General features: G+C 62.4%; 1 protein-coding gene across 7 annotated transcripts in view; it reads right to left on the bottom strand.

Moving 5' to 3' along the window:
- Positions 1–21,237, bottom strand: part of MAD1L1 (mitotic arrest deficient 1 like 1) — a 230,999-nt gene that overhangs the window by 39,152 nt on the left and 170,610 nt on the right. For 6 of the 7 annotated variants that reach the window (XM_070460540.1, XM_070460539.1, XM_070460542.1 and 3 more), the window contains 3 exons: positions 18,169–18,259; positions 5,636–5,746; positions 3,278–3,485 (listed from right to left, as the gene is read on the bottom strand). In XM_070460540.1, the coding sequence (XP_070316641.1) occupies positions 3,278–3,485; positions 5,636–5,746; positions 18,169–18,259 (410 nt within the window). The remainder of the gene's footprint in view (positions 1–3,277; positions 3,486–5,635; positions 5,747–18,168; positions 18,260–21,237) is intronic. The other variant, XM_070460541.1, reaches the window with a different exon arrangement.

Below are 21,237 nucleotides of genomic sequence, written 5' to 3'. Positions count from 1 at the left end.
CGTGTGCTGAGATTTCTATGGCTGGAGGGAGGTCACAGGTCAGAGCCCGGCTGCCTGGCCCCGTTGCTGGAGTCCTGGGTGCTGAGGCAGACATGGACGGCCCGGGAGGGCGTTTGCTGAGCTGTGACTCTGCTGACCATGTGAAGCCTGGCCAGACAGAAACACAGCAACAGAGGCCAGGCTCTGACAGCACGCTCCGTGCACAGGCGGCCACCCATTCAGCTATTCAGTGCCCCCGCCATCTGTCCTCTGGGAGCTCAGGAGCCACCAGTGAGGCACCGGGCATTCTCACGGCTCCCGGGGACCTGGAGCAGAGCCCGCGGTCCCAGCGCCAGAGTTGCTGCTGAGAAGGGACGTCGTGTGATCCCTGGCCTCTGACCCACTTTTCCAGTGTGTGTGGGAGTTTTCTGCCACCACAGGGCCCTGCCCAGCAACCCCACACATAAAGGCAACCCCTCCGTGCTGTGAAAGGTCCGAGACAGCGCAGGTACGGCCTGTCCTCCCGGCCTCTGCGGAGCAGCTAGGACTCAGACAGTGGCCCCCTCAGGCTGCCGGCTCCTCGACTTGCCTCACCTTTTCCTCCTGTTTCCCATCTCACCATCCTGTTTCTCTGCTTTTCAGATTAACTTTCTCAGTTTTATCTTAAAAATTCACTATTTAGATAATCATTTAACTCTTTTATATTCTTAACTTCCAGAAATTCGTTGTCTTTCATCTTGGGGAAATTTGAAGCCTCTTGTCTGTGTGCTGATGTTAAAAGCCCCTCCCTGTCTCCGAGGACATGCTTTCCGGAGGTCTCCACCCCTCTGATGGCCCATGTCCTCCAGGCACCTTTCCCACTTGCTTGCTCTGCACCCCCACACACGTCAGCCAACCCCGGTCAGAGCCAGCACTGGGCCCTCCCAGCCGGTCAGCTCAGCTCAAGGGCCACTGAGCAGTAACCGAGCATCTGAGCCTCCAGGTTCAGCACCTTCATGTCTCCTCGGGTTGATCAGGTTCCAGGGGGTGAAAGGGGCGGGGGTGAGGGCCCCTGGGATTCTGACCCAGCAGGTCCGAGATGGAGCCCGGGGACCTGGATCTCCACACACGCCAGGGAAGCGCTATGATCCGACTTTGCTGGGAGAGAGGCCGCAGCCCACAGATGGAGCTGGGTGAAGCCTGGGGTTGGTGGGCCTCTTGGTTATGCCTCGGGCGCGCATCCTTCGTGCTCCTGAGGTTGGCGGTCAAGCCCCTTCCCCAGTACCACTTGCTGCCAATTCCTGGTCTTTGGGGAGAGTTGTAGCATCACTCAGCCTGGTTCAGGCCACGAACACAGCTGCCTGGAGTCCTTCTTCCTAAGTCACTCACCATTAAACCACCCGCCCGCTGGCAGTCCCAATTGCAGAGGTCTGCCGCGGTCCCACTCTCCATGGGGCCTCAGGGAACATGGCAGAGCAGGGGCCCAGGTTCAGCCAGCCGTCTGTCCGGACGCCCACAGTGCCCTTGGGCACGTGTCGGGTGCCCCAGGAGGCTCTGAGCAGCTGCGTCCCCACAGCTGAGCACGCAGCCCGCCGGTCGGAGGAGTGGCAGACTTGAGAAGTAAACGGTCTGTCACGTCAGATGGTGTGAATGCTTGTGCAGAACGAAGAGACACCTTGAGTGCCCGAGTTTGCATTCCCAGCTCCTGAACTCGTCAAGGACACAGGCGACTCGAGAAGCGGGGCTGGGAGAGAATAGGAGTGCGGGCCTGGAGACCACGCTTGGCCGCCCGCCTGCTGAGGCCCCCGCGGGAGGCCTCTCACAGCTCTTCCGGCCGGGAAGCCCACCCCGGGCCGCAGGGGCCCCCTCACGGTGGTCTTGGCGGCTCAGCCGTGGTTTGGCCCCAGAACCACCTGGGAGGCACTGGGCATAAAATGCCAGGCTCCTGAAGACAAGACAGGAGAGGTGGGTGGGGGCAGGTGGGCGTCTGCAGGAGGGTGTGCGCCTCACACGGTGCCCACAGTCACCGTCCACCAACCCCACACTCAGTCACGGCAAAGCAGCTGGAGAACGGGTGCGGCCTGCGGAGCCAGGGGGTCGGGAGGGGCTGGGCTGAACCTGGCGGCACATAGACCCCCGCCTCACAGACGACCCTGGGCCGACAGGCGTGGGACCAGGACCACTCGGGACACCCTGGGGACGAGGAGCAGGCAGAGTGCGGCCCCGCAGGATGGCCAGGCTCACCCCGGTCAAGGCCGTGGCTGACCGAGGCCTCCAGGCCCGCGAGCCAGTGCTGGGCCTGCCTCCCGCCTCCACGGGCTTGCAGGACAGTGGCCGCTGACCAGGCGCCCTGAGAAAGGCTGGCTCCACGCGGAGGTCGACAGTGGGAGCTCACGGGCTGGAGGGGCTGCATCCACGACCCCGGGGACGGGGCGACGGCAGAGGCCGGCTCCAGACGAGACGACGCCTGCGCTCCCTCTCCAAGCCTGACACGGCAGACAAGGGCGGAGGAAGCGGAAAGGGCTTCCTGGGGGAAAAGCTGCTTGGAAACGCAGGCGGCAAATGTCAGGAAAACAGCAGCCGTGTCCTCCCGACGCGGACGCCCCGCAGACATCGCGGGGGTGGGGGGATGAGCAGAGCCAGCAGCAGACATGGGAGTGGGGGCCGTGCTCCGGGGGCGCCAGGGAGGGCACCCGCCTTCCCCCCACCCCCGCCACTCGAGGCCCAGGGCAGGCAGCTGCGCCTGGCACCTTCTGACAAAGGAGAGAGGCTGCAGGCAGCCCCCAGCCCCCAGGCTCCCCCGGGCCTGAACTGGGTGACCCCAGGGAAAACGGAGCCCCAGACGATGCCCTCCCTGCGTGGCGGTGATGGACGTGCCTCTGCCTGAGGGCCAGCCTTGGGGACCTCGGCATGCAGCAGGCAGGCTCACAATCAGTGTACTGCCTGGAGACAGAGGTAAGCTGCGAGGTCAGAGACTGCGGCCCCGAGGCAGAGCTGCAGAGCGGGTGAGACCCTCGTGGTGGAAGAGGCGGCTCCAACCCCGCCTGCCTGTCACAGGCCCCTGCAGAGGCCTCGCTGGGTCCGGAAACGTACTTAGACTGTGAGAGATGGCCCCTGCTTCCCGGAGCACTGGTGTCCCTGTGATTAATGGACACACACGCGCTGATAAATGGTATTAACTTGTTCCCAGGTTGGAGAGATGCCACCTCGGGTCCTTACCGCGCTCATTCTGCAGACCGGGGCCCCCACCCCCTGGAGGCCTGTGGCCCAGCTCCTGCACAGGCTGGACGGAGGTATGGATGGAAGGACCGGGGCCTACCTGCCACCTCCCGGGACGAGGGCAGCCCCGCGGCAGCCTCCAGGTGGGCGGGGACGGGTCCGCCGGCCTCCAGGGCGCGGACGAGCTCCCGCAGCCGCGCACACTCCTCCTGCAGCTGCTGCTGGTCCTCGCGGAGTCGCTGCCGTGCCGCGCCAGCCGGGTTCAGGCTCAGGTGCAGCACCTTGGTCTTGCTCTGGTCATAGTCACCCTGCGGGAGGACCACAGGCAGGCGGTCAGAGCCCCCAAGGGTGAGCGCGAAGGGAAGCCAGCCCACAGGGTGCCCCCCATCTCCGGGCATCGGCAGGAGGCAGCGCGCGAGCCCCCAGCTCTGATCCGCGTTCCCCTGAGCATCGGCGTCCAGTGCGTGCTTTCAGACACTATCTGCAAATGCCTGGGTCCTCACCAGCCTTGCAGTGATCCTCCTGCCCCAGGCTTTCACACTGAGACCCGGCTTCTAAACTTCAAACACTTAAGAAAGCCGTGACACTAAAGTGGAGTCCCTGCACGCCTCACTGTCACGGATCCTGTTACTGACACACAACGCCAGCCCTGAGCGCAGAAGGAGACGGCTGCGGGCAGAGCTACTCTGGGGCCTGGTCGCCAGGAGCACTCAGTGAACGTCCATGCTGGATGTGTGCTTATTCCTGCAGGCGTGCCTCAGCTTCCTGCCACGTGCATCAGGGAGCCCTTACCCCCATGAGGCTCGCCCCCGCCTCCGTGAAGCTCACCCCTCACCCCCGTCAGGCTCGGTCCTCATCCCCGTCAGGTTCACCCCTCACCCCCCATCAAGCTCACCCCTCACCCCCATGAAGCTCACCCCCCCATCCCCCATCAGGCTCACCCCTCATCCCCATGAAGCTCACCCCTCACCCCCATCAGGCTCGCCCCTCACCCCCGTCAGGCTCACTCCTCATCCCCGTGAAGCTCACCCCTCATCCCCATCAGGCTCGGTCCTCATCCCCGTCAGGCTCACACCTCACCCCCATGAAGCTCACCCCCCATCCCCCATCAGGCTCACCCCTCAACCCCGTCAGGCTCGCCCCTCACCCCCGTCAGGCTCACCCCTCACCCCCGTCAGGCTCACTGGCACCAAGTGAGGTCACCAAGACTCACCCCAACAGCTAAGCACAGGCGGGGAGCAGACAGACCGCTGCTGAATAAACCCCACCCTCAGTTCTGTCCCTGCCATTTGGCCCAGAGTCCCCAGGGGAGGCAGCTCAGCTCCATAGCTCCGGAAGTCAAAGCAGGAGCCGCGTGTCTCTGGCTGTCACTCCCTGAGCCCCCGACGAGCGGGAGCCCTGCAGGGCAGGCGCGAGAGGAAGGCCTGGGCCTCGGCGAGGGGAGCCCAAGGGTCTCCCCGAGGCGCAGGGAGAGAGACACGCTGTGTCTCTGGCCAAGGGGCCGTGGGCCTGCTGGCCGGGCCCGCCCACCTCCCAGGGAGGGCCGCTGGGCCAGCTGAGCAGTCATCTTCCTCCACTCCAACACCGAGACTCCCTCTTGGAACACCCGACCTCCGCCTGGGACCTCTGCCCACAGCTCCGTCCTCCAGGGGCAGCAGCGGGAACAGCACCGTTACTCAGATCACCAAACCCCTGGGAGGTCGGGCAGGCCGGCAACATGGCCTTGCCGCAGAGCAGCCGCCCCTGCACGGGAGCGAAGCTGCGAGGACGCCAGCCCTCCAAGGCACCAGAGGCTTGTGTGGCCACTGCTGGCCAGCCGACGCCAGCCTGCTAACTGTGGCCCTAACAGGGAGGGGGCGTGTGGAGACACTGCCAGCCCTTCTGCCCCAGGCGCGGGGAGGGCCAGCAGAGGGTCGGGGGCTGGCGGCCAGCTCCCCGTGTGTTTCTGAAAACCTTGTAAGGACAAAGAGACACGGTGTAACTCCGGTGAGTCACAGGCTGTCAAGCCAGAAGGGATCTTATTTAGCCCGATTCTCACAGCCTGGGAGACATGGCCGGGCATGGAGTCCGTCCACCCTGCATGTTTGGGCAAAGGCCCCGTGGCCAACAGGGGCGCCCGGGGACCCGCATGTCCCACGGGCGCCGGGTCAGGGGTGCAGGGAGGAGACGAGCACAGACATGTTCTGCAAAGGGCCATGTTGGCACAGACGTGCCAGGCGGTGCTGGTCACACCGTCTGTCCCCGCGGGGCAGCGACAGGGAAGGCAGGGAGGAGGGCAGGAAGCGCCGTGCAGACCGTGAAGCTCTGCACGGGCAGCGCAGGCGGGCACCGGGCGGGGGAGCGGCTGACCTGACGGCAGGTCAGGGCCGGGCCAGCACCTCCCGGCGGGACCACTTGCCAGGAAGAGGTGCTGGACAGGTGGACACCCCCGTGCAGGGGCATCGAATTGAATCCTCACCTCACACTGTGCGTGAAAGTGACCCCAAAGTGGATAAAAACCTAAGCACGAGAGCCAATGTTGGCAGGAAACACAGGCACTGGGTTTGGTCCTGGATTCTTCCACGTGACACTAAAAACAAGGAACAAAAGAAAAATGCAGACACACGGACTTCATCAAAATGAAAAACTTCTGTGCTTCAAAGCACACCACCAAGGAAGCGAAAAAACAACACCCAGAGCAGGAGAAAGCACTTCTAAATCACTTCTCTGGTAAGAGACTTGTATCCAGAATACATGAAGAGTTCCTGCAACTCGGTAACAACAGGAAAAAAAACAAAAGAAAACAAACTTATCTAAAAACGGGCAAAGCGTCTGAACCAATCCTTCTCCAAGGAAGATATACAAACAGCCAATGAGCACAGGAAAAGATGCTGGACACCAATGTCATCAGCGATCAGGGAAACTGGAATCGGAACCAGAAAGAAACGTCACTTTGTACTTCCCAGGCAGGAATGACGAAGGCAGTCTCCGTGAGGACAGAGCGAGCCCTGCTGCTGCTGGGGCAGAAAATGGTGCTTCCTCCATGGAAACCAGTTCCTCAAACCACTAGACAGAGTGACCACGTGGTCTGGGCTTCCCAGGGGGCTCAGGGGTGAAGAATCCACCTGCCAATGCAGGACACGTGGGCTTGATCCCTGGGTCGGGAAGGTCCCCCGGAGAAGGAGAAGGAAATGGCAACCCATTCCAGTGTCCTTGCCCGGGCAATACCACGGACAGAGGAGCCTGGTGGGCTACAGTCCACGGGGTCACAGAGTCAGACACGACTGAGCGACAAAACCACCACCACCACGCGATCCAGCAAGTCTACACCCAGGGACACACCCGAGAGGAATAAAAACACACGTCCACAGAGAAAACTGTACACAAATGTTCACAGCAGCACCATCCAAGTGTCCACCCACACCAGGGAATATGACGCAGCCATGAAAAGGAGCAGAGCGCTGACACCAGCTGCAACGTGAACGATCCCTGAAAACACTGCCCGGGGCCTTCCCACGCAGGGGCTCGCCAGGAACTAAGATCTCACATGCCCTGGTGCGGCAAAAGGGGAAAGAGAAAAAAACCGCGCTCGGGGGGTGCAGCCAGTCACAGAAGACCACACACATGCCGCCACCCGCATGACTGTCCGGGCAAGGACAGCTCCAGGCGCTGGAGGCGGGAGGGGGCAGGGGCGCAGGGCGACAGCAAAGGGCGTGCGGGGTTCCCTCCTGAGCAGATAGGAATGTTCGGAATCTGTGTGGTGATGGCTGCTCGCTACCTGTATGAAACCCACTGAACCGCACGCTTCACACGGGCGAGCTCTGTGGTGTGTAAATCCTATCTCAATAAAGATGTTTTTAAGAAAGAGATGAAAGAAGAGAGGAAAAACACACAGCAGGAGGCGTGCGGGCGCTCCATCTGCCCTGAGAGCCCGCCCGGCACCAGCTCCTCCTCCAGGCGCCTGCCTGGCCTGCAGGCAGCATGAATGGGGCGGAGCCCTGGGGGGGCGCTGGGCCCGCAGGAAGCACGTGCTGGGTTGGTGGGAGTGGACAGGGTGGGGCCCCGTGGCGGGGGGCGCTGGGCCCACGGGAAGCGGCGCTGGGCTGGGGCTGGGCCCGGAGTGGGGGTTGGGGGACGCGGGTCCACAGCGGGGCTGACCCTGGCTGGCACGGCCCAGGACCTCGGGTGTGGACATGGCCCTGCCTGCAGGTTTCCTCGCGCCTGCACAACCCACGGCCCCAGGGCCCCAGGAGGTCAGGGTGGAGGTCCCGAGCGCTGTCGCTGACCAAGGCTGTCCCGGCTTCCTCTCAAACCACCTCCCAGTCACAGGCCCCCATGCAGCCAGGACTGCAGCCTCAGCGACACGCTTTCCAGACCCTGGCCCTCAGGGCAGGTCCGCGCGTCTGGCTTGGCAGGAGGCAGGCCAGCCCACCCAGCTCAGGCCCATACCACCTGGGTCCAGCTGGACTTTCGGGGGGCTTCCCGAGGTGCCTCTGGGGGGCCAGGCACTTGAGACAAGGTTGTGACAGCGCCTCGGGGCTGGGGTCAGCCACAGGCCCTGACGCTTGCACCCTCCCACAGGGTGCTCAGAAGTCAAGGAGAGTCACTCTGCTCAGCGGAGGGGGGCTGCGGCAGCTGTTCCCCCAGGAGTCTGACCCGCCTGGGGATGGAGGAGCACCACAGACCATGGGGCGACCATTCCCAGGTGCCCGGGAGGACTGATCCAAGGCCCAGCTAGACTGCACACAAGCTGCTACCCAGTCGGCCTCCCTCACAGGCCCGACGAAGCTGCCACGGGTCAAAGGCCCACAGGACTGGGTGGCCAGGCTGGGGGAGGAGGCATCAGGGTTCAGGGCACCTGGGTTCTGCTCTGCACCCCCTCCGGGAGCAAGGAGGCCCTCCCCTCCCTCTTGTCTGTCCCTCCTTCCTTCCCTGTGGGCTGCACAGTGCCCGGGAGAGGAGGTGCTCACAGCCAGCCATGGGCAGGGGTGCCACCCTTCACCCCGGGCATGGTTGGAGGCACAGGGGCCCTGTGGGACCATGAGGGGCACTGGGGCATCGTGGCACTGTGAGGAGCATCGGGGCCTGATAGTACTGTGAGGGGCACTGGGGCATCATGGCACTGTGACGGGCACTGGGGCCTGATGGTACTGTGAGAGGCATTGGGGCATCGTGGCACCGTGACGGGCACTGGGGCCTGGTGGCACTGTGAGGGGCATTGGGGCATTGTGGCACTGTGACGGGCACTGGGGCCTGGTGGCACTGTGAGGGGCATTGGGGCATCGTGGCACTGTGACGGGCACTGGGGCCTGGTGGCACTGAGGGGCATTGGGGCATCGTGGCACCGTGATGGGCACTGGGGCCTGGTGGCACTGTGAGGGGCATTGGGGCATCATGGCACCGTGACGGGCACTGGGGCCTGGTGGCACTGTGAGGGGCACTGGGGCATCGTGGCACCGTGACGGGCACTGGGGCCTGGTGGCACTGTGAGGGGCACTGGGGCATCGTGGCACCGTGACGGGCACTGGGGCCTGGTGGCACTGTGAGGGGCACTGGGGCATCGTGGCACTGTGACGGGCACTGGGGGCCTGGTGGCACTGTGAGGGGCATTGGGGGCCAGCACCACTAAAGCAGATGGGAGGGCGTGAACAAATCTGCTGATATCTGCGACTAGATGACGGCTCTGAGGAAGAAAGGGGAGAAACGGCTGTAATCTTCTGCTAAAAATTTGTTGCCTTGTTTGATTCACAGCTGAGGAAACTGTTGAGACGCTGACGGGAATCTCAAAAGGAAAAGTTCTGAGCCTCTCTTTGATGCGTGGGTGCAATTACCGGCAAACAAAACTCCCCCTCGCGGGGAGCGGAGGCCTGTTCCCGTCCCAGACCGCAGGTGGGCTCAGGGCAGGCTGCAGAGGAGCTCCAGCCCGCTGGGGTCCTTGGGGGACGGAGTGTTTCTCAGGATACAGGAGGGGTCTTGAGTCCGCAGAGGACCGGGCCCGCCCGACAACCACAGGCCCGGGCAGCAAGGCTGGGCCTGAGCAGGGCTCCTCCCGGGGGCCCCCGCTGCCCACCTGCAGGTCATGGGGGTTTCCTTCTCACGCTCAGATTCTGGGCAAGCTGTGACGGATGGCCAGGGCCCCTGCGTCCGAGCCTTGGAGCTGGCCTTCTGAGTCCCATGCACCTGCTTCGCTGCCGTGAGCGGTCAAGTTCTGCCCTGCCCTGCGGGCTGCCCAGGGCGTCTGTCCTCCAGGGCCTCCGCTTCCATCCGAGGAAGTGGGAGGGCAGTGAACCTGACCTCTAAGGGCCTTCTCAGCCTAGCGCCCGGGAGACCAGGATGGGGGGCAGATCCCCGGGACCCCTGTGGGCCGTGAAGGACCGCGACAGCCGGGGAGGGGGCCTGCTGTGCCTGTTAAGAGACCCTGCTGGCAGGAGGTAGGGACGCGCAGAGAATTAAAAAGCACAGTTAAGTAACCACCGATCCTCATGCATATTTATGAATCACCCGGCCTGAAAACTGAATCAATACCTCTCCCCGCTGCAGGAAGCTCAGCTCAGGGAGAAGGGCGGGGAGCTTCAGGGTCCCACTGAAGCTGAGGGGCAGGGTGAGCCAGACCTCAAGGACAAGGACGCTCAGCCCTCCAGGCCCCGCCAGCCTGCACACCCCCCTCCGTGAGCCCAGGACCCGCGCCCTGCTGCCCGTGGTCTCCGTGACCTTGGACGGGTCCCTCGGGCGCTGGCTTCACGTTCGACACGCCGCATGGGCCGGTTTCCTTGGCGCTTGGTGGCTCACCGGACGCTGCCCAGCTCTAAAGCTGGGGGCACCCGGCAGGCCAAGCCTCGAGACGGTGTGCTGGCCGAGGGTGGGTAACCTGCGGCGTCAGCTGTGGGCCACATGACTGCAGGCCAGACCCTACAGACCCCCAGCACCAAGCGCCAGAGACCCTCGCGGTCACCGAGCAGGTCACGAGAGGGATGAAGAGTGGAGGGCCTGGGCTGGAGACAAGGAGATGGCCTGCCGTCTGGGGACCAGCCTCCTGCCGTGGCCGAGCGAAGCGGGCGCTGCCAAACCCCTGCTCTGGGGCACCACAAGCCAGGGGCCACAGGGGCCGAGGCCCCGCCCCCCACTTGCTCCACTTCCCGAGGCCCCGCCCCCCCAGGGCTCCCCCAGGACCAGGCACCCGCCCTCCTGTGGCTCCTCACAAACAAGCCGGCTGTGGGGCCGCCACCCAGGGGCCGTCAGGGTCGAGGGGGCCTCAGAACACCCTCGCGTGTGCTGGCCGCTGCCCAGCCCTGGGGACCGGCCGCTGGAGTCGAGGGGCGGGGCTGCGAGTGGGCCGCCAGGCCCCAGGTCCGGTGTGAGCTGGGGCGCAGGCAGGACGGGCTGTGGGAGCGGCGTCACCAGGCCGACGCACGTGGATGGCCCTTCTCACGTCATCCTCCCCAGACAGTCCGGCCAGCGCCAGGGAGCCTGGCAAGGAGTTTATCTGCCACTGGTCACGAGGCGCCACGTGCGCCCGAGACTTGGGTGAGCTTGCAGGCTGCCTGTGGCTGCGGCCAGAATCCCCTCGGGGGCCACAGAGCCTGAGGAGGGGCCTTCCCATCAGGGCCACCACCTGTGCCATGGACAGCTGCCCCTCTGCTCACACGGACCCCCGGTGAGACAGTGCAGCCCCTCGGCTGGCGTTCTGTTGCAAGAAACACAGACATCCCTGCTCCGGTTCTGAGGTGACCAGGCCGCTCGGAGACTCAATTTACTCATGTGTAAAATGGGGACTCTGCTCACCTTCCCAGGTCTGAAAAGGTCAGAAAGTCAGTGGGTGTGAAGACAGTCATAAACACAGCACAGCTTTGCTGAGTGTGCCGTTGTTGCCTGTGCTGACTGTGGAGCAAAAGCCAGGGTTAATCCTGACGGGCGTGTCTCACACCTGCCGGATGTGGCCAGTGTGCCCCTGTCTGAGGACCCAGGCCTTTCTGGAGTTATGAGAAGACAGCGCAGGAAAGCACCGTGCAAATCTGACCCCCCAGGAAGGCAGAGCGGGAACAAGGCCCGGCCCAAGGCCGCAGCGCACGGGCGGGGAGCACTGCCTCCCATCTCAAGGCACCCCCGCGTTTGCCCCACCCAGGCGCTGGCAGAGGGACGCGGGACAGAAGACGGAGGTGTCCAGGGACCTGAGAGGGGACACCAGGTCACTTCTGCGCAGCCACAGACACCGAGTCTGAGCCAGGCCACAGGGACTCACGATGCTCGGTCCTCGGTCTCGTCAGCCTGCCCCAGACCCTAGCTCTTCCGGGTCCAGCAGTGTGGCTCCGCCAGCTCCCGGGATCCCCGGCTCAGCTGTGCTGCTGAGAGCCGAGGGTGCCCAGGTCTCGCCGGGCAGGTGAGGACCAGGAAAAGTGAGGACAGAGCAGGGGCCCTGCGGAGGCCGGGGCCCGGCACACGCGGCGTGCTGCCCCTGTGGCCCCACGCTGCCCGCGCGAGATCACAGCCCCGACCCCCAGCTCCAAGCAGCAGACACGGGGCGGTCGGCAGAGCCAGTTACAGGAGGCTAGTCGCCCGAGACCCCCATGCGGAGTCCTTCAGAAGGTGACCTGCTGTGAGAGAGGCTTGTCAACAGCCTGCAGGGAAGCCACGAAAGACAACCCTCACCGCCAGGAGGGCGGGATGGCCGCCACTCCAGCTGAAGGCCAGCTGTGGGCCCTGGGCCCCCCAGCGCCCCCCACCCCGATCACCCTCCCAGGCCACCCTGCAGGGAGACTCAGGGCTGCAAGGCTGGGGAGGTGTGGCATGGTGGGGAAGCAGGCCCCACACTCCTGTCCACGGGCCGGGCTGCCCCCGAAGCTGCTGCTGCATCAGGGCATGCGCACGGCTGGGGCACTGGCCGTCCACCTGGGTGCCCGGGGCCACGGCTCTCGGGGGAGGGACGGGGGGGAGCAGAAGGTGGGACACGCCTGCGGCAGCCCCTGCCCTTCCACAGTGATGGCCCTCCAAGCCTGCTGACCATGACCTGTGTCCCAGCTGGAAATCAGGCGCCTGGGCTGCCAGATCTCCCAGTCACAGACAGCAAGTGGCAGCAGGCACCCCAGATCCGCCCTGAGCCGCGGGAACTGGCAGCGGGGGCATCCGGTGGGGCCGGCGGCTGCAGGACCAGCTGGTGAACGGGCGGGCCTGGCTGCAGGGCAGAAGGGGGCGGGGCGACCAGCACCCACGCCCCTCACCACGGGCACAGGCTGTGCTCCTCGCGCCAGGCCTGAGCTATAACCGAAGACGTTCGGCAAAGCCAGTGAGAAAAGTTTTTGGAACTGTGATAAAATTCGCTGCCTTAATCATTTTTAAGTGTGTTGTTCGGTTTGAGTACATTCAAGCTGCTTTGCAGTCGTCACCACTGTCCACCCACCGACCTTCCTAAGCTGAGGCCCTGTCCCCAGGGCTCTACCCCCCAGCCCCTGGCGCCCACTCTCTGCCTTCTGTTTCTGTGACCCTGACTCCTCCAGGGACCCCACACAGGTGGAATCACAGTGTCTGTCCTTCTGTGCGAGCTTCCCGGTGGGGTGGACATAGACCCTAAGCGCGTCTCAGCGACATCCTCCTGGAGGAGGGCAAGGCCAGGAGACCCGACCCCTAGACCCTCACGCTCTCGGTTCACGGCATCCAGCAAGTTCTAAGCTGGCTGGGGGAGAGGGAGCTGGATATGCTGATTCCAAAGTTCATATAAAAGTGAACAAGAGAAAACCCTGATAAAGAGTCTGGTGGCAGCAGGACACCGAGCCCCAGCCTCGACCTGACCCGGGGCATTGGGTGCACGAGGGGGTTGACCTCATGCCAGTGAGGAAAAGACAGGCTTTCAGGAAGTGGTCCAGGGGCACCAGGAGGAGCCCCTCCCAAAACCATGCCTCCCACCTAATAAAAAACCCAAACCAGATTCCAAATCCGTCAGATTTAAATGTAAAAAAATGAAACTGCCCCAGAAAACCAGAAGATACCATGAGAGAATTCTTTACTATCTGGACGTGAGAAACATAAAGACATGAACAAAAACCCAGAAGCTAAAAAGGAAAAGGTGATAAATGCATCTGTAATAAAATAAATCTAAAAGTCAAAAACTTCTGCTTGGTTAAAAAAAAAAAAGGAAAAATAGCACAAGCATAAAAGTCAAAAGACAAATGATAATTAGAAAAACATATTCACAACTTAAAATGTCCTTAATATACAAAGAGCTCCAAGAAACCAACAAGAAAAGGACCAACAAGCCATTTGAAAAATGAACCAAGGACATCAACACACACGAACACATTTAAAAATCCTCACTCACATGTGATAAAGGGACTGACAGTTCCAACTCCACTGTTTTCACCTACTGGACCAGAAAAGTCCAGAAGCCTGGTGTCTGGGGCAGGGTCCCACTGTCAGTACCCTCACGGTGCAGCCACTGTATGACCATCGGGTGCTGCTGTCGAAACCCACACAGGTGCCTGCTGACCCTCTCTTCTGGGAGTCTCTCCCACACACAGACACACGCATGGCAGAGGCGTGCGCAAAAGGATGCATGCCACAGCAAGGTCGTGATCACGTTCCTGGTAACCGGCAGGATTAACACATCATAACACACACACGCAGACGTGCCATGTGTTGTGTAAAAACTAAGGGACACCACGTACCTGTGGGGAAAACCCCCCAAACGCACAGAGGGACAAAAGCATCAGGAAGTGTGAAGACGGGCTGAGTTTACAGGGGGTGGGGGTGGGGTGGGCAGTACAGACTCACATTAGGGGGAGCAAACCCACCAGCTCCAAAAAGCTACATGAGAGAGGAGCCGGACAAAAGGCTCACGTGCACCTGGCCTGATGCTCGCAGCCCTGGGCGCTGGCTCCCCCGTCACGAACGAGCCAGGACCCGGGAAGGGAAGCGTCCACCCAGGGCCCCGGTCTGCAGGTCAGGAGCTCACACATGGACGTGCGTCCTCCAGAGCCCAGCTCCAGGGCGCCCTGCCCGCGTCACCACGTGTGCCCTGGTGTTCCGGTGCCCCAGGAACACTGGCTGCAGTCAGGCCGGGTCACTGCACTCAGCTCAGTGCCCGGGGGAGGGGTGATGCCAGAGCTGCCCACCCGGGACCCCCCACCACAGGCAGGCAGGGCACACGGCACACGGCCACCCACGGCCCAGGGAGCACAGCTGGCTAGAGGGCAGCCTGGTCTTGACACCACAGAGCTCCGGCTTGGCCAGGACGGGCGTGGGGTGGCAGGATGCAGCCGGCCTGGTGGTCCTCATACAGACAACCCAGGCTTTCAGGGCAGACAGGGGCCGCTGGCCAGGGAGGTCTGGACCTCTGCTGGGGTGGTAGAATCGGCTCGGGGTGGGGGGTGTGATCGTGTCACCTCCCGCCATGCGGCAGACGGGTGGCTTCTGTGTGCCAGGCTGCCTCTGCTCGGGGGGAACAGCACGCCCAGCTCAGTGCCTGTGAGTGTTGAGTGAGCAGGAGCAGGGTCAGGCCAGTGGTGCTCCCGGGTGTGGCCGGGAAGGGGCCAGGGTCACAGCTGAGGGAGGGGCTGGTGTGTGCAGAGCCCTGGCTGCACCGCCGCCGGTCCACACCCAGCGTCGAGGAACCAGACGTGCAGAGCAACAGCAGCCTGCAGGGCTGGGCATGGGGTGAGCCGGGGCCCCAAGGGACACAGCTGACCCCGCCAGGGGCTCACCCCACCCGGCACCAGGCCCCACGGCCTGCAGGGTCCTGCCCCCGCCAGGGAGCAGCGCCCAGAGAACATTCCAGAAGCACAGGCAGCAGGCCATCAGGAAATAACCTATCTAGTCGGGGACAGGACATGCTCAAGGCCCAGGAGGACCCAAGGGCGAGACAGGCTCCGAGAAGCAGAGCCTGGACCGGCTGTAGGTTCGGGGCTCCTGGCCAGTGAGAACTGGTGGGGGAGGGACCTCAGGTGCAAGGACTGACCCTGGCGGCGGGGGGGCAGGCGGAACCTGCGGTCCAGGGGCCAGCGGGGCTCAGGTCTGCTGCGTGGAGAGCGGGTGGGGGCCGGGGGCAGCGAGGCGTGAAGGCTGCCCCCCTTGCAGCCCGCCCCCGATACAGCCCTGTCCCCCTACCTGCCCCCCGTATGCCGGAGCAGGAGGCCAGGCTGGGGGCCGCTGTGATTAGATGGGGTCAGAGGCGAGGGCAGTGAGGCATGAAGAGCGGTGAAGGCTGCCCCTCCCGCAGCCCCCCACCCCCCCGGCCCCCGTATCCCAGAGCAGGAGGAGGCCAGGCCAGGAGCCGCTGTCATTAGACGGGGTGGGAGCGGGGCAGTTTCCTCCACACGTTCTCCGCTCACAGGGAACCCGGCAATTTTCTACCCACTCCGTTTCCAAAAAAGATACAGTCAGTGTAAATGTCACCGGGCTGCAGTCAGGCCCCTTCCTGAGCACAGCTCCCCCCGCCCCCCACCGCCGACCGGAAGCAGGCAGGGCGGGGACATGAGGGGACGCTCCCGCCCCCTCTGAGCGACGGTGGGACGGGGGCTCAAACCCCAAAGATGAATTCTGCCTAATTACGTGCGTGCTGAGGCATTTAGAGGTACAGATGTTTGCAATTTGCTTTAAAATGCATCAAGAAGAGACAGGACTAACGGAAGGAAGGGGCGGACAGGTGCGTCACGGCGGCCGCGGGAGAGCGTCCCCGGCAGGGGGGACACGGGGTGCTCACAGCGAAACTCTTGCAACTTTGCCATCTGTCTGACCACGTCTGCAACGTCGGGAAACCAGTCGGGCTGCGCTGCATGCTGGCTCCACTCCCGGGACCCAGGGGAGTCACAGGGCCCGAGGCCTCCCGCCCGTCCGCAGAAAAGCTCGCTCCTCACCGGAAGCAGCCCTGCTGGGGGACCGGTGGCCATCAGGCCCAGAGCTGCAGGCGGCTCACTGGCAGACAGCCCCAGACGTGGCCCACGATGTGGACACGCGGGGCACCATCGAGGTGACGCTGTTGTGAAGAGCAGTGACCTCGGCGAGGCAGTGCTCCTGGCTGGAGGTCACCACGCTCCGCACCACAGCCTGCAGGAGGTGGGGTCAGCTCCACGTCCCGGCCAGCAGACCGAGACCAGGGCCAGCTCCGTGGAGGGGCAGGGCCGACAGCAGGCCCCGGGCCCACCGCTGAGGAAAGGCGCTGGGCACAGCCAGGGGGGTGCAGGGTGCGGGCAGGGCGGGGCGCCGCAGGCCTGGGACACCGGGAGTGTGACTGCAGAGTCTGGTTCCCATAGGACCCCCGCAGCTTCAGGCCCAGAGTTTCAGGGGGTCTGCTCGAGAGCAGCCTGTATCAGAACATCCCGCCTTCACAAAACAGCCAGCCATGTCTGGATCCTGGGGCCTCAATCCCGCCATCGCTAAGCAGGGCTCGTCTCCCTGATGGCTGCCTACTTTGGGGACACGCGGGTCACCCCAGACACAGTGGGAAGAGCCGACGACCCCAGAAGACTGGGCCAGGCCACATGGCACAGGAGTGGCCAGGAGCCCGCTCTGCACCGTCGCCCAGCCCCGCTGGGCACCAGCAGGCAGACGGGCAGCCACGCACTCGGCTCTGAGCAGTAACTGGAGCGCGTGCCTCACCAACCAGCTGTGAACTAATTACAAGAAGTTCTAACTAGTCGACTCCCTCTCCAAGCATATGTTCCCAATTAAGTCAAACTGCAGCTGATTTTAATCAATCTTCCTTGAAGCAGCCTGCCGTGAAGACTCTTCCAGGGGAGAGGGGAGGGGGGCTGCATCAGGAGCAGGCCGGCAGCGCCGCAGACAGACACAAGCTGGGGGGCCGTGTGCCGAGTCACCCCCAGCCTGCATCCCCCGCCCTGACCTGGACTCTGGTCCGCAGCGCTGCGGTTACACGGACCAAGCCTGGGGCCAGCCAGGCCACCTGCAGGGCGCCTGCCTCTCCTGCGGCCTCCATGGCCCAGGGACCAAGTCTCTGCCCTCACAATGGTGTGGCCACACATGGTCTCTGAGCCCTAGTCAGCCGCTCCTGTTATCCTCCACGGGGGCTCATCGCCCCCCATTTTATGAAGGACGTGCTGGGGGCTCAGGTGGCAAAGCACGACACGCCTGAGACCACCCGGCCGAGCAGGAGGGCTCCAGCTAAGGTCTGCAGACGCGGATGCCCCAGCCCACGGGGGCCGCCCGGGGCCCGGCGTGCTTGACATCGCGGACTCCAGCCCCCGCACCCACTGACTGACTGAGCTCACTGCACCTCTGACCTGGTCTGACCCCTGACACCCGCAGCGGGGCCGCGGCGGCACCTCGTGACTTTCGGCTTCAGCAGGACTGGCTGGGCCCTGTCCTGAGGCCCGGGAGCTGTCAGCCGTGACCTCGGGCGCGCTCAACCCAATGCGGCCGCTGACGGGCAGCTGGGGATTCACCTGCCAGCAGCCACCCCGCGTCAGGACTGCGGCCCAATTAAAACCGAGCGAGATGACAGGTCCAGAGCTGAACAACGACCAGCGCGGCTTCTGGCGCCGTGCTCCATCAAGGATGTCACGTCTCCCGTCTCCAGGAATCGGGAATAAAAAGAGATTTGATTTGCCTCTAATAGGTGTCAAGACAAAAATCAATGGCCTGTCCAGAATCTGGGTAATCACAGACCTGCAGGTTTCTTGCCTGAGAACAATTTAGACAGGAGGATAAAAATGAAAAAGTAACACTGCAACGGTGTAAACAGCTATAGTCCGGCCGGGACCCTCTGCTGGGCCTCTGCCCCCGGGAGCATGGCCAGCATACCCGCCACGGGCGCCGCAGGTGTTCTGTGGCGAGCGGTCGGGAAAACAGGCTGCGCATCAACGAAGCACACGGGGCTGGAGGTGCTGGGGGGCGACAGCGCGGCCCGAGGCTGGGGGTGCCCGCCACGGGCTCGGGACCCAAGCTCTCAGCCAGCGAGGGCGTCTGGAGGGGACAGGTCCCCGGGTCAGTCTGGCCCGTTTACCGGTAAGTGGACGGCTGTGGCGCAGGAGCCTCGCAGGAGGGCGGGCGAGCCTCGGACTAACTCACCTGCAGGGTGAGCCGCTCCAGCTGCGCCTCCAGCGCCTTCTTCTCCTCCTCCAGGCGGCTCCGCTCTGCCTCCAGCTCCTCAACCTTCAACCTGCAAGGAGAGCAGACCGTGACGGGAGGCCCACTGCAGCGCGGCCTCTGGGCAGGGAACAAGGGAGGGTCACAGCGCGGTTAAACACGCACTTGTGGGAATGTGACACGGGGGGGGGCAGCCAGAACAGCCGGAACACAGCAGGGGCTGGCGGTGCAGCGCTGCGTCTGCGGGGGGCGCTGACCGAGCCGCCGGGGGCGGGGAGACTGACGGGGGCGCTGACCACACCGCCGGGGGCGGGGAGACTGACGGGGGCGCTGACCACGCCGCCGGGGGCGGGGAGACTGACGGGGGCGCTGACCGCGCCGCCGGGGGCGGGGAGACTGCCGGGGGGGCGGGGGGGCACTGACCACGACGCTGGGGGACAGGGAGACTAACGGGGGCGGGGGGGCTTCACTGACCGTGACGCCGGGGGCAGGGAGACTAATGGGGGGCAGGTGGGGTCTGTGTGTCCTATGCCCATTGGTCCACCCCACACGTGGGACCACACCCTGCGGAGACTCAAGAATCCTCCATGGAAACACAGAAAAGACACACAACATGGGCTGTGGACGCGGCTGGGGTTGGGGGCCACCAGGCAGGGTGCAGACACAGGTGCTCTCGCCCCGAAGGCCCAGAGGCCACTTAAGCCCGGGGTGGCGGCAGGCGCACAGGTAGGCAGTCGCTGTTGTGAGAAGGCGGCTGTTTGTGTCTTCATGTTTTACAGGAACTGCACCGATATAGTTTAAAATAAACAAGTGCCTGGGGGCTCCCTGCTGGCTCAGTGGTGAAGACTCCGCCTGCCAACGCAGGAGACTGGGCTCAATCCCTGATCTGGAAAGATCCCACGGGCCGTGGAGCAACGAAGCCCGTGCGGCCACAGCTCCTGAGCTTGCGCTCTAGGGCCCGTGTGCAGCAGCTACTGAAGTCCGCGCTCCACGGAGCCCGTGCCCTGTACAGGACAGGCCGTGGCGATGAGAGGCTGTGCGCGTGACGGCAGACAGGCCCACTCGTCACAACTAGAGGAAAGCTGGTGTGCAGCAATTAGACCCAGCAAACGACCAAATATAAACAAATAAAATGAAAAATAAGAAAGTGCCCAGGAAGCAGGGCCCAGCGTTGACACGGGGTGAGGGACACAGCCTCTCCCACCAGCGGGAGTGGAGGACTCACGCCCCACGGGTCATTCGGGAAGGTCGACTCGGGAGTGGGAGGGTGATTTTCTGCAGACAGAACTGCTCCAGAATGGCCTCGCAAATCAACAAAAGCGAGATTGGAAGGGACCAAACTCTTTCTAAGGGGCCTAACTGCACCTCTGAATAAAGCACCAAGATTTATAGGGACACAGAAACGTTCAGAACCCAACAAGCTGACACACACGGCCTGCCGTCAAAGGTTACCGGGCATTGAAAGAACTAGGGAAACACGACCCACAATGAGGAGCATGACCAAGAAAGAACTACGCAGGCATTAAATCAGCATCCACGGACATGGAAAGTTATTAAAAGCTCCTGGGATAAAGGCACGTTCCATTGGGTGGGAGCTGCAGTGTCTGAGATGAAAAACACTGGATGAGATTCATGATGGATGAGACTGCAGGACAAAAGTTTAGTGCACTTGAAGACAGGGTGATAAAAACTACCACGGTGGCACAGGGAGGAAAATCAATCTTCAAAACCAGAGAGAGCAGCGTGAGCAGTGGGGCAGCTTCATGAAGCAGGATTTATGTGTAACTGGAGCCCCTGCGGGTCGGGGGGGGGGGGAGTACAGAAAAATACTGCAGAAGGGTCCAAATGTGATCAAAGTATAAAGCCACAGGCTCCAGAAGCCACAGAAATCCCAGCACGAGAAAGATAAGCCAACAGCCCCAATGCATGGACCAGTGTGGGTGCTTAAAACCAGCGCTGATAAGGAGACCCTACAAGCAGCCACAGGAAGGAAATGCTACCCACGGAGAAACACAGCAGATTTCTCAGCAGAGAAACGCAAGTGAGAAAGGAGAAAAATCTATCAAATGCTGGAAGAGATGAAAAATGTCAACCTAGAATTCTATTCCCAGTGAAAATATCTTTCAAAAAACAAAAGCAAAATAAAGATGTTCTCAGGCACATAGAAGCAGAGGATTTATCCTGGGCGGGCTGCCCTACAGGGAATGTGTTGGGAAAGCCTCCAGGCGGAAGGGGAGAGGACACACCCAGGCGGGAGCAGTGAATGGCTTCATGCTATTTAAATCTTTAGAAAATACCTAAATCACTATTTTAAAAAGAGATCCAACAAAACCAATAAAAACATACTGGCGTTTAAGTCCAGATAAAATGTATGACAGCCAGAACACAGGGCCGCATGACAGAGGCAAGCAGCTGTAGATGACACGCTGCCTGTGAAGAGGCATCTGTCACTGAGAGGTAGACAGGGATAAGTGAAGGGTGAGCATTAAAAACCCAGGCAGCCACTAAGAAAAGAAAAAGTTACAACTAATAGGCCGAAAAGGGAAAATAAATGGTATCATAAAAAAACATGCAAGTAGTTCAAAGGAAGTCAGAAATACAGGAAAACGGGAATGGAGATAGGACAAACAGAAAAGAAAATAAGACAAGGTCAAACGTAACCACACAATAATCACATTAAATGTAAACGCTCTAAACACCCCCAGTTAAAAGGCAGAGAGAGGGACTCCCCTGGTCCAGCAGCTAGGACTCTGTGCTCCCAATGCAGGGGCCCAGGCTCGATCCGTGGTCGGGGAACTAGATGCCACGCGTCACAACTAAAGACCCCACACGCCACAGCCGAGACCTGGCGCGGCCACATATATAAATGAGTATTTTAAAAACAATATTAAAATGAAAAAGGTAGAGAGGATCCAGTGGACGGAAAGGCAGCCCCCACTTACAGGCCACTGACAAAGTAGCCGAGAGTGGGCAGCGGCAATGCTGGGGGCGGGGCTGGAAGGCAGGAGACATTAGCTCTCAGGGGGCGTGGCCGGGTGCTTAGGAACGGGC

This window comes from Odocoileus virginianus, chromosome 33 (genome assembly GCF_023699985.2).
Source record: "Odocoileus virginianus isolate 20LAN1187 ecotype Illinois chromosome 33, Ovbor_1.2, whole genome shotgun sequence".
Lineage (NCBI taxonomy): Eukaryota > Metazoa > Chordata > Mammalia > Artiodactyla > Cervidae > Odocoileus > Odocoileus virginianus.
The sequence above is the reverse complement of the archived record's forward strand: the minus strand, read 5'-3'. Positions and strand labels throughout refer to the sequence as shown.